The sequence below is a fragment of the Notolabrus celidotus genome, chromosome 7, assembly GCF_009762535.1.
Source record: "Notolabrus celidotus isolate fNotCel1 chromosome 7, fNotCel1.pri, whole genome shotgun sequence".
NCBI lineage: Eukaryota > Metazoa > Chordata > Actinopteri > Labriformes > Labridae > Notolabrus > Notolabrus celidotus.
The window spans coordinates 37,744,415-37,761,361 of record NC_048278.1 but is presented as its reverse complement, the minus strand read 5'-3'; the positions used below and the strand labels follow the sequence as shown (position 1 = coordinate 37,761,361).

Below are 16,947 nucleotides of genomic sequence, written 5' to 3'. Positions count from 1 at the left end.
CTGGCCTCTTCACATGTGGACTGTCTGATCTGCTCTGGCCTCTGCACATGTGGACTGTCTGATCGGCTCTGGCCTCTTCACATTAGGACTGTCTGATCGGCACTGGCCTCTTCACATGTGGACTGTCTGATCGGCACTGGCCTCTTCACATGTGGACTGTCTGATCGGCACTGGCCTCTTCACATGTGGACTGTCTGATCGGCACTGGCCTCTTCTCATGTGGACTGTCTGATCGGCACTGGCCTCTTCACATGTGGACTGTCTGATCGGCACTGGCCTCTTCACATGTGGACTGTCTGATCGGCACTGGCCTCGGCACTGGCCTCTTCACATGTGGACTGTCTGATCGGCACTGGCCTCTTCACATGTGGACTGTCTGATCGGCACTGGCCTCTTCACATGTGGACTGTCTGATCGGCACTGGCCTCTTCACATGTAGACTGTCTGATCGGCACTGGCCTCTTCACATGTGGACTGTCTTGTGTTTTTGGCAAATGACCTGTCAGGCCTAAGACCCTACATTGACAGTGGACTAAAAGAGCCCGACAATCAGTGACACTGGGATAAAATGCAGTTTTTCCTCTCTTTTTAAACAAGTGCCAAGAATGTAAGTGGACTACTTTTTCGTTTTTAACTTTAACTTCAATTAATGTTAATACTTGCTTCAATCACTGAATGAAGCCTGCCTATACTAGGGACAAGAGTCAGGACCTTTAATTGCTTGCACAAGTCTTGTTCAGCACTCAGAGGAGAGGGGAGAGGGGTGAGCGAGCGAGCGAGAGGTCTACGGTCTTAAAAGTGTTACGGTATAGACCATTAAGTCATTTACGTGTTTTGTAATGTGTAGGTATGTTTAAGCATGTTAAATCTGAAATACAAATACCTATACAAGTAGTTATGTCTCCTTGTATTAGTTTGTCCACCTGTTATTGACATAATGCACAAATATAGATATTCGAATGGTTCGAACCTATGGGTTATTTTAGAGGGAATATTCAAATGGCATTTTGGAGCAATTTTGACAGCCCTAGCACACAACAAGCAGGCAATGGACACTATTTAAATCATTTTAAATCAATAAAATAATATTTTAATCAATGTTTTTGACAAGGTGTTTGTATATTAAGTTATTGGCCTGATAATAAACAGGATAATGTATGGTTAGCAGGTTCTTATGGGATTCTTTTTCCCATAACAACATGCTAACCATACATTATCCCTAACTTAAGTGTCAAAAAGTGATCAGTTAGTAAAAAAACAGGAAAAACATGTTAAATTGACGATTCGATTTTTCATTATAAATCGATTAATCGAATATTCGAGAACAACGACTCAGTGTTTTTATTACAATGTGTTTGCGCACTTCTCTTTGACTCTCTGTGACTGAATGAAGCACACACCTTCCTGTGATTGACCCAGCAGGTGTCATGTTAAGGTCAGGTTTATATTGAACTTAGTGGAGCTGCTGAATGAGTGAATGAGTGAGTGAATGAGTGAGTGACGGTGGGAGGGGGAGACTTCATGTTGCCATGATTTAGCAAACACCAGTGAGCGCTAGCTGCCCTGCTACCTGCCTGCTAAACACCTGCAGCCACTGAAATCCGATAAACCCACTGAGACTGTCGGTGCTGCTTCCCTGAGAGGACGGGCTAACGAAGCTGTTAGGAAGGGTTAACGTCGCTGGCACAGACACACTGCTCTTAAAACACACTGTGCCAAAGCCCAGCCTGCTAGCACGCTAACGTTAAGCTAACATGAGAGTGCAAGAAGTCTGCCGAGCTAGCTTAGCTTCAGTTAGCTTGTAGCTAGCTCAGCAGAAACACTCAGTTGTTATTCCTCAGTCACTAACCTCCTTATTTAATTCTGTATTTAACAGTTAGCTTGTTACAAACTGCCTGATAACACTATAACCAGTCAAACACACAGAGTTAAGCTAGCTGCTGCTGCTGCTTCTGGTGGACGTTAGCTGGTCAGATTACATAACAGGATCCCCGCCATGCACACAAATCCTCCACACAGACCCGGGTCCTCGGGTCCACCTACCTCCACCAGCGCCTCCAGCTTGCCCTCGAAGGTGAAGTCGATCAGGTCCGGCTTCAGACACAAGCCGTAGTTAACGGGGTACACGTCAGTGGGTAGCCGTACGAAGGGCCTCCTTTCGGGCATGGTTCCTGTGTTGTGTCCGCTAACGGAGACGGTGCTGTGTGTGAGTCTCAGCTTTATTAATACAGAGCAGAAGGGGCCTCGGCGGGGAGGACTCGGCGGCAGGGAGGACGGACAGCAGGCAGTGAGTCTGTGTGAGAATGACAGCGGTACCCTGCGGCCCAGGAGCAACAACATCAACTGGAACCCTCTCAGCTGCACTGCCAGCTACACTTCTGTCCTCGTAGACAACCAAACAACTCAAGTTAAGCAGCGTCGACCTACAGACACGGTACGTCATCACGTTTCAGCGTACGTGCCAGACGCGTGCATCAACACAATTACAATTCGCCTTCAAGGCCTGAAATCTGACTGCTATGGAGGAGGAGGAGGAGGGCCACTGGAAGGAAAATGAGAGGGTGGGAGAGCAAAAAATTAACATTTTTAAAGGTGACATTAAAAAAAAAAACATCTGATTAAAAAAAAGGCAAAATTCAAAGATCAAACTCGGAATTCAGAGATAAAAGTCAAGTTTTTGGAGAGAGGGTGAGGGAAAAAATGTGAATGTTTAATTTTTTTGTTTCTGAGAAAAGTCAGAATCTTTGGAGGTAGGGTGAGCAGAATTATTTTTTTTCAATATATTGTTATTGTTTTTTCATGGACATACATTCATAATAATCAGGGATACATTGTTGAATATATATATAGTCAAAATTAGCAGAGAAAGGAACAAAAATAGAGCAAGTACATTCATTAGATAATAATAATAATATTCAATAAATAAGAAATTGAGGAGTGTATTAAAATGTTAGAAAAAATAACAAAAGCAAAAAAATAAAATAAACAAAAACACACATACACACTCACGCACATGGCTCCAGTTGCACACATATGTGAAGTGTTGCCAGTCAAAGTAATTTAACAGTATACCAAATCTGCTGGATGTTAATCAGTCCAACTGCAGCCCATCAAGATCCTTGACAAAGTTCATGAAACCATCCCAAGTGCTATGGAAGTTCTGGAGGGCGCCATTTACACTGTATCGGATCTTTTCCAACTGAAGACTAGACATGATATTACGGATGAGATGAGTGTGGGTGGGTGGAGCAGCGTTCTTCCAGTTCAGCAATATCAACCGCCATGCTGATAGGGAAGAGAACGCAAGAGCCTTATTCTGTTTGGTAGTTGTGGTTATGTTTGCTGGGGGTACGAGCAGAATTTTTTTTTAGGTGTATTTTTTTATTTGTGAGATTAAGTTCAGAATTCTGAGAAAAAAGTCAGACTTTTTGAAAGGCAGGTGAGCATAAAAAATGTAGGTGTAATTTTTTAAATCTTAGATTAAAGTCAGAATTCCTAGAAAAAAAAAACCATTAAATCAAGCTTTAAAGAAGGTTATGTTCTGTTTAAAGACCCAGACTAATAAAACCTTAAAAGGTGACAAAGCATGAGGTCAAGTGTAAGTGAGAGGAGTCAAAATCCCTGTGTAAAGAAAACAGTCAAAGAAAATAAAAATACAAATATAAATTAAAAAACAGATATATTATATTTAATATATTAAATCTATATAGAGACAATATATTACAAAAACATTTAATTTCCCAAGAAACAGACCATTTTTCTGTTGAAACATTTAAATGTTTTATAAAGTTGAGGTTTGATTTTAAGTACCGGACAAACGTGAAATTTAATGGAAGTAAAACATCTGACAGGCCTTGGAGATAAAGTTGAAGTTCATCTATAAGATTAAGCCTAACTGATAATATCTAATATTTGTGTTTATGTTACCCTTTCAAAAAGTGATAGTAATGATAAGAACAAGGTAAATAGAAATTAAGACATGATAAATACTCAAACTAGATCAAACAAGGTGGAAAAGGTCAAAGTCAACGGTTGATGAGTTTTCATGTTATTGCAGGTTTTATTTTGAAGGATGAAACCGGAAGTAGCTCTGTTACGTTCTGTCAAATGGAGGCAAGATGGCGCTGCCCATGAGGAGGACGCTGGTGGCTCTCCACAGAGCAACATGCAGCAATTTAAAGGTAATACTGGATTAAATTCAACTTTATATTAATAAAGTGATAATAGAAGAATGTTTGAGTCAGACCTGGATTATTTAACCCTTTATTACCTGTTATTCTGCGCATACTCAGTGGAGGGGTAGCTATGCTAACGGTAGCTAACTGACAGGACACTAACCTCTGCATAAATAAATAGATACACTTCATGAAGGACAACATGTGCATGGAAATCATCCTACAGACAGGACTCAGTCTGATCTCATCTTAATCCACCATGAGCAGAGCACTTTGCAGCATTTAGCAAGTTACAGTGGCAAGGACAAACTTCCTTTAACAGGCAGAAACCTCCAGCAGGACCAGACTCATGTTAGACACACATCTGCTGAGACCGTGTTGGAGAGAGGGATAGAGGGAGATGAAGAGAGAGAGAGATGATAGTGGGGAGACGGATAGTAGTAGTTGTAGCAGCTGGAGTCTGGACCACGTCCACAGCAGCAGAGATCCAGAGGAACCTACGAGACAAGGGAGCTCAGGGACTCCAGAAAGGTCTAAGAAAAGAGAGAAGAGAGGGAGACCAGAAGAAAGAAAAAGAGGAGAATAAATGGTGAAGGAATGACAGAAGGAAAGGACGGGATAAGAGAAGGAGACATAAAGGATGAAGAAACATGGAAAGAACAAAGAAGGAAAGAAAGAATGAAAGAAAGAAGGAATAAAAAAGAGAGAAGTAAAGACAGCGAGATAGAAAAGAAAGGACAGAAAGTAAGAAGGACGGAATGAAAGAAAGGAGGAATGAAAAAGAGAAAGGATGAATAACAGACCCCAAAAAAGGAATCTACAGCAGAGATCCAGAGGAACCTACGAGACAAGGGAGCTCAGGGACTCCAGAAAGGTCTATGGTTAGTAACTTTAATGGGACAGGAAGAGTTAAAGTGAGAGACAGGCAGAGAGAGGAGAGAGAGGGAAAGACAGGATCCCAGTGTGTCAGTCTAAGCCTATAGCAGCATAACTAAGACCTGGTCCAAGCCTGATCCTAAGACTAAGACTAACATACATCGACTCTCATACACTCATTTTGAAACATCGTCTGATGTTAAGAATCAATAACTGAAACGTATTTTTTCTTAGAATGCCGATGTGGATGTGCGGCCCCCTCTCCCACTTGTCCTCCCCTTCCGGACCAAGAAGAGGTACTTCATCCCTCAAGCTCCGGGGGCAAAGGAGAAGAGGCAGGGGAACCCTGAGGCCAAGGCCAAAGCAGCCGGCCTCGTCTTCAGGCAGCAGTACTTTGAGAGGCCCATCAACATCGCCTGCTCGGGTAGGAGTGTGCTGATCATAGATATTTATGTTCCTGTGTCACGTTTACACGAATGTACAGCATCCACAATCACTCCTGACTGACTCCGCCTCATTAACATGAAGTCATTCCTGTGTGTTGTGTTCACCAGCGGGAGTCTTCGACCCGTACATCCCCCCTGAAGGAGACGCCCGTCTCTCCAGCCTCTCCAAAGAAGGCCTGAAACAGCGAACCGAGCAGATCCGACAGTCCGCCACCTCACAGCTCGCGTACGCTTTTATTCCCTGCCTCCTCGTTTCTGAGTCTGATGTTATAACCACCTCTTAACAGCTGCGTCTGTGAGTCTCACAGAGCTGGTCTCTCTTTCAGGATTCGTAAAATCAAGGAGCACGACTCAGAGTTCACAACAAAAGGCTTCGCAGTGAGAGCGCAGGAGATCTTCATCGAGGCTCACCACGCCCTGGCAAAGTAAGAACACGACCTCACGTCCCTTTGTTTACTCGACCGCCTGACGCAGCTCGAGCTCACACCGAGTGTCACTGTGAGACATTCGTTACTGAGGTGAGAGGAGGACTCGTGAGGCCTCCAGGGAGATGCTTTGCTACAGAACTGAACCTTAGTGTTCTTATTAAGCAGCAAGTACTGGCTCAGTTCTGTAAGCACAGACTTCATGTTGCAAATTTACTGAGATCAAATCATCTGACTCCTTATTTCTCTGTTTCTGTGAAGTGTAGCTGTTTAAACATCCTGATAATGACTTTAAAATGCCGCTCTGATACAAACTCTCTCGTCTTTGTGAAATATTTAAGATAAAAGTTACAAATTAAGTTTGAATTGAACATTTAACCCTAAAAAAATGAACTTCTTGTAAAGTTAATGATGGTTTTTACCATGAGAAAACATGAAGCTCCAATCAGGCTCAGCTTTATGAGGATCATCCGTTCCTTTCAGCTTCATCCAACAGTCTCCATCAGAATCAGAATCAGAATCAGCTTTATTCACCAGGTATGCTTGAACACACAAGGAATTTGACTTCAGTAAACTGTGCTCTCTTTGTACAAGGCATAAGAATAAGAATAAGAATAAGAACTACAATAAAAAATAAAATAAAAAATATAATAACAATAACCTTAGCTATAAATAAAAGAAACAAAAAATAGGCTTGACTAATATGTACAGGCTAAAATAATATGATAAAGTGCAGTGGTGAGTTGCAGAGGTAGTTTTACATTATAAAAATAGAAGTTAAATAATACAAAAAATAGAAATATGGAATTCTGCTTGAGAATTGTTGCATTGTATATCTACATGTATATTTACAGAGAGTATTTATCTGACAGGTATGACACTGTTATGGTTTAGTGTTCATCAGAGTGACAGCCTGGGGGAAGAAGCTGTTCTTATGGCGGGTTGTTTTGGCGCACAGTGATCTGTAGCGCCTGCCGGAGGGGAGGAGTTTGAAGAATTTGTGTCCAGGGTGTGAGGGGTCAGCGGTGATGCTACCTGCCCGTTTCCTGGCCCGGGACCGGTACAAGTCCTGGATGGGGGGCAGGTCGACACCGATGATTTTTTCTGCAGTCCTTATAGTCCGCTGCAGTCTGTGTTTGTCTAGTTTGGTTGCAGAGCCAAACCAGACAGTGATCAATGTACGGAGTTTTACTATCTGATAAATTAAATGTAACTGTACTCACTTTTGAAAAGTGTGACATTCCATTTAAGACTATTTCTTTTGTCCATAAGATTCATCCTGTACATTTCTTTAAGTTTGTTTCTGCCTTCGTTAAATACACAAGTTCACATTTGTTCAGTAGATGCTCTAAAAAGGCTAATCTTTATTTATATATCACCAAATCACACCAAATGTTATCTGAAGACTCTTTCCAAACAGAGCAGGTCTAGAGTTGGGGAGAGCACCGACTTCAGATTTTTAAACCCCAAGTAAAATCAGGGATTTCTCTAACTAACACATTCATGTTCTAAAAACAAGACATGCTTTTGTTAAAATAATGCAACAAAAGCACAAGTAATGTGTTGCAGACCCATTTTTGCTGAATAAAAGAGCATAAACTTTAACGTGACCCAAAGTGTCTTACAAATTATACGCAGTTTTATAATTTGTCATAGCTCTGCCGTATGGAACATCCTTTATTTCCCTTAGTTGGTGCATTATTTTATCCATGCATTCGGGGCATAGTCTATATTACGTGTCACTGATTATTCCAGAAATCCTTGCACTATTTTATTTTTCTCAAACATGCACACAGTCCGAAACTGTTTCCTGCTAATCAACAACACTCAACCAATCAATCTTTCTATGTTCTATTAGACCGGATCAGATCCAGTCCCATCTTCCAGACAGGACTCAGTCTGATCTCATCTTAAGCCACCATGAGCAGAGCACTTTGCAGCATTTAGCAAGTTACAGTGGCAAGGACAAACTTCCTTTAACAGGCAGAAACCTCCAGCAGGACCAGACTCATGTTAGACACACATCTGCTGAGACCTACCGTGTTGGGGTTGGAGGGAGGGATAGACTAGAAGGAGCATTCAACTTTATTCTCACAAATTTGTGACTTTAAAGGTGACATATCACGCTTTTTTCATCAACATATATTGGTCTAAGAGGTCCCCAAAACATGTCTTTAAAGTTTATGCTCAAAAAAACACTTTGAAATCAGATTCTGGTCTGCCTGAAAAGTCCTATTCTTCAGTCCTCCTCAGAACACTCTGTTTTCTCTCTGACCACGCCCCCTCAGGAAGTGGATGTGCCTCGGCTCTCCAGCACGTTGATCTAATGTTTACATGTTGGCTGAATATACACGGCTGCTCACAGACCCGCGTTACTTCAACCCTCTGAATCTGATCCTGACAGAGAGGCGCCTGCAGCAGGACCTTTCTGAAGGATTGGTCATAGATTTAGTGTTTCTTGTTGTTTTATTTATCAGTATGTCGACATGTGTCTTGGTACACAGCTACGAACATGTAGCTATGTGGCTATGCTAACTAGCGCTAGCACTTATCCATGATAAATAAAAATCATCCACTAGATCTTCAAATCTGCAGACGTGGGGAGTCAAACCGACCTTTGTGTTTATTAAGACAGCCTACAACTAGCATGCCTCCCTCCTAAGCTCCTTGTTAGCACACATGTGTGCAGGGAATGAAAAACGGAGGAGGGGTTGAGTTGTATTTTATACAGTCTATGGGCTGAACAAGCTCCGAGATCTGACTTCCTGTTACAGACCGGATATTGTTGTTACGTAACAAAAACATGGAAGTCTGAAACGGCTGGTTTCAGCACACATTTACAGAAAGGTGGAGAAATCAGAACAGGGGCAGAATGGATTCTTTTCATTCTCGGGGGGTTTGTAGACAGGGACACAGATTTCAGGTAGAGAACCATTAAAAAGTCAATTTTGCATGATATGTCACCTTTAATCTCAGAATATTTACAATTGCCCTAATATGCTGTTGTAGAGGTACACTTCTCTCCCTGTCCAAGCAAAATATCTGAAAAAGCACGATCTTTGATTCTATTTTTTAAATGTATTCTAACATTTCCTGATGCACGAGATGATTCAGATGTAGGTGAAAATATTAACACCTGTTTGTTTTTTGCAGCTTCGACAAAGCGAAACTTCACTCCCTGGTGACCGAGCGCTGTTATCCTGTGAGTTCTGTCTCTGAATACAACTGAAGTTTTGTGTTTGTTGAGTTTTTATCACATTCATTATTATTTATCTCATCACTCCTCTGTGCTGTTCTCAGGAGATGACTCGGGGGAACCGTTACAAATCCATCCGTTGGAGGTTCATAGAGTCCCTGGAGCTGCCCAAAGTGGTCCACGCTCGCTGCCCTGACATGGTGACTAAAGGCAACATGTACGGCCAGGTGACGGTCCGCATGCACTCTAAACAGGTACGACTCATGTTAGCTAAGTCCTGACATGATGTAAGAGGAGTGTTTGTGTGCAGAGCTTTCCCACATTCCCACATTTTCCTGCTGTCTCCAGACGACAGAGTTAACGTTCCTTACGTCTCCCTCCTGCAGACTCTGGCCATCTACGACCGCTTCGGGAGGCTGATGCTGGGCAGCGACGAGCAGCCGAAGGACGTCTTGGAGTACCTGGTCATAGAACGGCATCTCGTCAACCCCTACGGCCGGTGGAGGTTACACGGGAAAATAGTGCCGTCCTGGGCTCCAGCCAAAGACCCCATTATTAAGGTGACACTCCACTCTACACCGCCTGACAACATCTACTTTATACCTCCTTTAGTGAGAGGAAGGCAGAGGTCCAAGACACACATCCTGTCAAAAGGAAATTAAAAACCTTTTATTCCCTGCTCAGTTCATACTTCACTTTCATGACCACAAGAATAAAGTTGATGGGGAATGTATGAGTTTTAAAAGTGAAGCCAAAATACCTTCAATTATGGGTGCTGACGTTAGAGTCAGAGTCTGTGGAGCCATGGGTATCACATCACACCGTTTCCAAAGCACACATTTACCTTACGGTTGAATGTCAGAACTCCCCCAGGTGGGTCCAGTCCTCAGTGTCACAGGTTCTTGTGTGATTTTGAAGCAGACTCTCGCGGTTATGGAAAGTTCAATGACTCTTGTGTTAGTGTTTGTTACGTTTCCTCTCACCGTTCCTCCTCTACTCTGATAATCCGGTGCACACAGCGCTGCAGGAGCCTCATTGGTCAACACAGCTGTAAATCATGGCATAAATATGGGAGAGGGTTTGGGCCACAGATTATTTTTAGGTCATACCTTTTTACTCAAAATTTAGCCTTTAAGATCAAAGACATAATTCTAGAATCAAGGGAAGAATTCTAAGATCAAAGACAGAGTTCTAGAATCAAAGGCAGAATTCTAGAATCAAAGACAGAATTCTAAGATCAAAGACAGAATTCTAAGATCAGAGACAGAATTCTAAGATCAAAGACAGATTTCTAAGATCAAAGACAGAATTCTAAGATCAGAGCCAGAATTCTAAGATCAGAGACAGAATTCTAAGATCAAAGAAAGAATTCTAAGATCAGAGCCAGAATTCTAAGATCAGAGCCAGAATTCTAAGATCAAAGACAGATTTCTAAGATCAAAGACAGAATTCTAAGATCAGAGCCAGAATTCTAAGATCAGAGCCAGAATTCTAAGATCAAAGACAGAATTCTAAGATCAAAGGCAGAATTCTAAGATCAGAGCCAGAATTCTAAGATCAAAGCCAGAATTCTGAGATCAGAGCCAGGATCCTAGAATCAAAGGCAGAGTTCTAAGATCAAAGGGAGAATTGTGGAATCAAAGGCTGAACTCTAGAATATGTGGCTTAATTCTGAGAATCGAAGGCAGAATTCTTGAATCAAAGTCAGAATTCCGACTTTAATCTCAGAAGTCCAAGAGAAAAGCCGAAGTTCTGTCAAAGTCAGACTTAAAAACAACTTTAATTTTCCCTTTACTCTCTTTCTTACATTTAACCTCTTTTTCTATAATCAAATAAATAACTCAAACTGAACTTGGCACTTCAACATGTGGACATAAAACTGCATTATAAGAACTAGCTACTATGACCGTTACCATGTTTAAGAAACATTTATTTAACGTGGATTATGATTCTATAGTTTGACCCATGTCACGGGGTTTATAACATACATTGCAGTCTGTCAGTAAGAGGAGATGGGGAGCTGTGTGGTCCATCTCTGTATGGTATTAATGCAGTCAGTTATTTATATATAGAGAACAGAAGTGGTCCCTGAAGGCACATGCAGAGACACGTTGTATGAGCAGGTGTGAACTGACGTACTGTAAACAGTTTGCCTGTGATTGGATCACCTGACAGGAGTTGTACGCCTTGCTGAATGCTGCTGCAAAGACTTCCTCTGATTTACAAACGTGTTCTGAAATAACCATAAATCCCCTTTTATTCTACTATGACAAACAAAGCTCTTAACATTTGTGTCTTCACCAGTCTTCACATTGTTGCTTGCATTACACCCATCAGTGCTAAACACAGATTATAATCACCTTAAATCTGTGAGTCAGCCCCTGCTGTGCCTCAGATACCGGGGACAGATGGAGCAGTAATGTAGCCTGGAAGGTAAAGCTTCTCCGTCAGTGATCTGGAAAAGTGTTGTTGATCACCGTCTCAGCTGGAGACTAATTCCTCGTCACTCTCTCCATTTGTTTTACAATAATGAGTCCGTCTTTGGAGAACAAAAGCTCCTCCCATCAGATATCAGGTCCCGCTCACATAACGCCACGGCTGTCTCTAAATCTGTTCCACCAAACCTCCGAGGTGTGACTCCGTTTCTGCAACCTGTCAATTACAATCTGTCAAACTGACGGATGAAGGCAGGACACCAGCTGTAGTCCATCAAACCAAACAGACCAATAAAAAAAGGTGTTTTTGGGGCAGTGTTCAGCAAACTTTGTACGCTCCTAAGTGTTTAATTCAAAGAGAATATTTTCAATAGCTGGGTTAGTTTAAGGTATATATTTCTGTGCATGTCATGTTTTCACATAAAGCTGAAATCTCCTTGCACAGTCGTGTGCAGAGTCTACAAGTAGATTATCATGTGTCGGCATCTTCAGCTTTAAAGGTGACATATCACACTTTTTTCATCAACATATATTGGTCTAAGAGGTCCCCAAAACATGTCTTTAAAGTTTATGCTCAAAAAAACACTTTGAAATCAGATTTTGTTCTGCCTGAAAAGCCCTCTTCTTCAGTCCTCCTCTGACCACGCCCCCTCAGGAAGTGGATGTGCCTCGGCTGTCCAGCACGTTGATCTAATGTTTACATGTTGGCTGAATATAGACGGCTGCTCACAGACCCGCGTTACTAATTATGTTGTGAGGGAATAACAGGCTTCTTTTTCTGGTGGAAGTCTGATGTTATTGTGAGAGAGTGGAAATCAGCCTCTCTTCACTGATTTGAGAAACTGTTAAATGACATGGGCTGTTTCCGAAATCGCCTACTATACTAGCAGTACGTACTGATATGTCCAAAATTCAGTATGTAGTAAGTAGTATGTGAACAAGAGCAAAATCTGCAGTAAGCCAAAACTCCCCGGATGTCTACTGATATGGGAAAAATATCTCAGTGTGCATCGGACCAGTCTTCCTCGCGTACTGTTTCCCACAATGCACAGCGCTCGTTCTGCTTTTTCTTTTTCCTCATTTTTTGACGGGAGGAAATCTGTTTTTGGGTGCTGTGAAAGTTATCAAATTACATATAAACCACTTCCTAACTTTTTAAATCATAAATGGATGCTAAATAAGCATTTTATTTATCGGCTTCGCCGTTGTTTACTTCCGCTTTCCGAAACCGGAAATCCAGCAAAGTCTGGCTCAGCATGCTGCATGACAGATCGGACAGAACAGTCAGACTACAGACTAAATTCAAACGCAGTATGTAGTAGGCAATACCTACTGCCTACTACATTAGTAAGTAGTATGTAGCAGGCCGTTTCGGAAACAGCCCCAGTTTCTTGTCTGTATCTCGAAGAAATTCTTTAGACACCGTCCAACATCCGTCCTAACTCTCTTAAGATCTGGCACCACTATATTGTGCCTTCATCTTTGACCTCTCTTAACCTTGCCCTGTCTTAGTTTGGTTTGATAGTTTCTGTACCCAACCTTCAGTCCACTTATCATCACTGTAACCATCATTTCTATCTAGTTATGTAACAAAAATGTTTCCTAATGTGTGATTGTGATACTGTGTCAAATATCTTGTTATCAGAGCTGCTTTCGTCTGTTTTGAATATTGCAAATATCTTGTATCTGCTTGTTGTTATTCCTTAAAAGAGGTTATGATGTAATATGAGTCATTTCTTTGGTGTTGGTTTCATCATCCCCTCTTCCTCCTGCAGACCGTCATGATTCCTGGTCCCAATCTGAAGCCTGGAGAAGAGTTCGACGCCCTCAGCTATGAAGTACCCAAACCAGAGGCTGTTCAGTGGAGTAAATAGACCACCAGGCGGCGCTGCTGTTCACATCAAACCATAATAAGACTTGGAGCCAAACAGTGTTGAAATGTTGGCTGTGGCTGGTTAGTTTGTCTTCCTTGGCAGGACACCAGGCTTCCTTTTGGAGGGTCTTATCGGGCTTAAAATGCTGCCGGCTGCTGAAACGCTGGAAGCAGCAGGTGAGTTAAAGGATGAACAAACGGCTGTGAGCAGCAGCCAGTAAACCTGGGTCTTTCACAGCAGCTGATAATGGAAGAATAATCACCACTCTTCTTTTCATGGCTTCAAACCACCCCCTTGTTTCACTCTTTTACCTTCTTTTTTTTCATGAGAATAACTTAATGTGCACACGATGAATAAAATGTACAAATCTCCAGAAATGGTATGGTTTATTTCTCTGATGGATGTGCTTCATGTTGACCCCCCCAGGAGATACAAAAATAAAATGTCCCGTCTGCTTCTCTTCACACAAATACATTTCAGAGGACGTCTCATGGTCAGAATAATCTCTTGTTTCACGGTCTCGCAGAAGACATTGCATAAAAACTTTAAAACATCAGCTGTTTCTGAATGTAAACCAAGAAATGTTACAACGATATGCTCTTTAACAATACGACAACTTACAGTACACTCGTTCAAAAACACACAAACATGCAAACAATGTCACTCGATTCACAAAAGACAATCAGATCACTGTCACCATAGAAGTGCTTAGAAACAAACGCCTGATACTGCAAACAGCTGGCATTGACGTGACTTCAATACACCGATACAGATATCGCTAACACGACTAATTTGATCCCCTTTTGACTTTTACATAAATTACACTCCTACTTAAAATCCTTGTCTCTGGCACTTTGTCATAATGGGATAAAAACTGAAATGTAGGGCCACATTATTCCCTCATAACAACCGTAATGACACAGTTTTCACTTTTCTATAAATTGATTTAATGAAAAAAATCTGTGTCATTAAATCTTGAATATAACAAACTTGAGCAATAATCACACTGCAGCCGTCAAACTCTAAAGTGAAGCTAAAATGCTGATACAAAATCCACTGAATTCCAGTTTCTTTATTGTATATATGAAATAATTTACTTTATTTTATTAAATGGGACATATCACGCTTTTTTCATCAACATATATTGGTCTAAGAGGTCCCCAAAACATGTCTTTAAAGTTTATGCTCAAAGAAACACTTTGAAATCAGATTTTGGTCTGCCTGAAAACCCCTCTTCTTCAGTCCTCCTCAGAACACTCTGTTTTCTCTCTGACCACGCCCCCTCAGGAAGTGGGTGTGTCCTCGGCTGTCCAGCACGTTGATCTAATGTTTACATGTTGGCTGAATATACACGGCTGCTCAGAGATCGCGTTACTTCAACCCTCTGAATCTGATCCAGAATCTGATCCTGACGGAGAGGCGCCTGCAGCAGGACCTTTCTGAACCATTGGTCACAGATTTAGTGTTTCTTGTTGTTTTATTTGTCAGTATGTCGACATGTGTCTTTGTACACAGCTATGAACATGTAGCTATGTGGCTATGCTAATTAGTGCTAGCACTTATCCATGACAAATAAAAATCATCCACTAGATCTTCAAATCTGCAGACGTGGGGAGTAAAACCGACCTCTACCAGAAAGGCAGCAGGACCTTTTCTGAAGGATTGGTCACAGATTCTGTGTTTCTTGTTGTTTTATTTGTCAGTATGTCGACGTGTGTCTTGGTACACAGCTACAGCTACGACATGTAGCTATGTAGCTATGCTAACTAGCGCTAGCACTTATCCATGAAAACTAAAAATCCTCTACTAGATCTTCAAATCTGCAGACGTGGGGAGTCAAACCGACCTTTGTGTTTATTAAGACAGCCTACAACTAGCATGCCTCCCTCCTAAGCTCCTTGTTAGCACACATGTGTGCAGGGAATGAAAAACGGAGGAGGGGTTGAGTTGTATTTTATACAGTCTATGGGCTGAACAAGCTCCGAGCTCTGACTTCCTGTTACAGACCGGATATTGTTGTTACGTAACAAAAACACTGAAAACTGAAACGGCTCGTTTCACACACATTTACAGAAAGGTGGAGAAATCAGAACAGGGGCAGAATGGAGTCTTTTCATTCTCGGGGGGTTTGTAGACAGGGACACATATTTCAGGGAGAGAACCATTAAAAAGTCGATTTTGCATGATATGTCACCTTTAACTAAAATGAGGAAAAATAATTTTCAAGCTAGCATACTTTCACTTTGAAACAACTACCTATTTAAAGCTTGCTAGCTTAGTTATGTTAGCTAGGTCGAACTTGACTGGTAGCATTATTTGTAACCTGGAGATAGCCAATGAAGTATTGGTAAGTATAGTATTACTAAGGTTTTCCCCTCCAGTCTAAATTCTTGCTTGTGTTGTACGTCGCTTTGGACAAAAGCATCTGCTAAATGAAATTGTAGAATTGTAGAAGTATGAAGGGGGTCAACTTTTCATAGCAACAGTCAGATACTTCTCTATACAGTTGCCATGTGACTTGGATATGGCTAATTGCTGGAGGTACATGCTAGCATACTCTTGGAAGGTAATGCTGAAGAAAGAAGACCGGTTAATTCAATGTTGGTTTGTTTACATTGGAAAAAAAGCAAGAAAAAGTTAAAAGACTAAAAGTGGAGGCTACAGCAAATGCTACTAATTGAAGATGGGGCAGTTTACTCTTAGCAGGAATACGGTACGAGATATTGCGACGATAACGTGTCGCAGACCGACAGTGACTTGGTCCCATTGACCGTGTTTCACCTCCCCATGTAAGTAACAACAGCTAGCTCTGCTCATTCAAAGAAATTTGAGGAAAATGTTTTGCTGAATGTAACATCATTTGAAACTAAAAATCTGTATAATTTGAGTCTTCTTAGAGTTTAATCATTTGAATAAATATTCAACATGTTGAGTTGAATAGTAAAATCAGCTAGCTTTGCTAACTTTAAGATTCAGTTTGGTGTGAAGCAGTGGAAGTTAGCTAGCTTTGGTCAACGTTAGGTGTTCAGATTAATGTGAGCAATGACAGCTAAGCTAGCTAATTTTAAGAATAGTTAAGTATGATGTGAGCAATAACAGTCAGTAAGAAATATTTAGTTCGCTGAGTAACTATGCTGAGTTAGCTTCTTTTAGGGGATGTCAGGTTTAATGTAAGATAAGATAAGATATACTTTATTTGTCCCCCGTTTGGGGAAATTTCTTTTGTTACAGCAGCTTACAACACGGGATGTAAGTAATAAATGCTGTTAGCTTATATCAAGAAATATTCAGTTTAATGTGGTAACTTTGCATATTTGAGACATTCATTATTTAGTGACTGATCACAGCTAGCTTTGCAAATTTTGAAAAATATATGTAGTTAAAAATGGAATTCTATTTTACGGAATGTTCAGCATAGTGTGAGTAATAAATGTAAAGTTAGCTCAGTTTAAGAAGGCTGCAGAGAAAACTGTGGATGCAATTGTGACTACGAGTGTGCTACGCCATTATCAGAGGAAGA

At 41.3% G+C, this 16,947-nt stretch overlaps 2 protein-coding genes across 2 annotated transcripts in view; one reads left to right on the top strand and one right to left on the bottom strand.

Annotated features, from left to right (window-relative positions):
- Positions 1-2,521, bottom strand: part of npepps (aminopeptidase puromycin sensitive) — a 36,537-nt gene extending 34,016 nt beyond the window's left edge. The window contains exon 1 of the mRNA XM_034689023.1: positions 2,044-2,521. Within this exon, the coding sequence (XP_034544914.1) occupies positions 2,044-2,340 (297 nt within the window). The 5' untranslated portion in view covers positions 2,341-2,521. The remainder of the gene's footprint in view (positions 1-2,043) is intronic.
- mrpl45 (mitochondrial ribosomal protein L45) lies at positions 1,501-13,804 on the top strand. Its single transcript, XM_034689024.1, has 9 exons — positions 1,501-2,434; positions 4,058-4,181; positions 5,286-5,475; positions 5,606-5,723; positions 5,824-5,922; positions 9,076-9,124; positions 9,223-9,372; positions 9,505-9,678; positions 13,329-13,804. Exons 2-9 carry the CDS (start codon positions 4,119-4,121, stop codon positions 13,425-13,427), a joined length of 942 nt encoding a protein of 313 aa, XP_034544915.1. The 5' UTR covers positions 1,501-2,434; positions 4,058-4,118; the 3' UTR covers positions 13,428-13,804.
- The last annotated feature ends 3,143 nt before the right edge of the window (positions 13,805-16,947 follow it).

What these genes read in the sequence shown, in the direction of transcription:
- mrpl45 (XM_034689024.1), top strand. Translation starts at nt 4,119, where the DNA reads ATGGCGCTGCCCATGAGGAGGACGCTGGTGGCTCTCCACAGAGCAACA. An exon ending in CATCAACATCGCCTGCTCGG is followed by an intron (nt 5,476 to 5,605) that starts GTAGGAGTGTGC and finishes TGTGTTCACCAG; the next exon opens with CGGGAGTCTTCGACCCGTAC. An exon ending in CCAAAGACCCCATTATTAAG is followed by an intron (nt 9,679 to 13,328) that starts GTGACACTCCAC and finishes TTCCTCCTGCAG; the next exon opens with ACCGTCATGATTCCTGGTCC.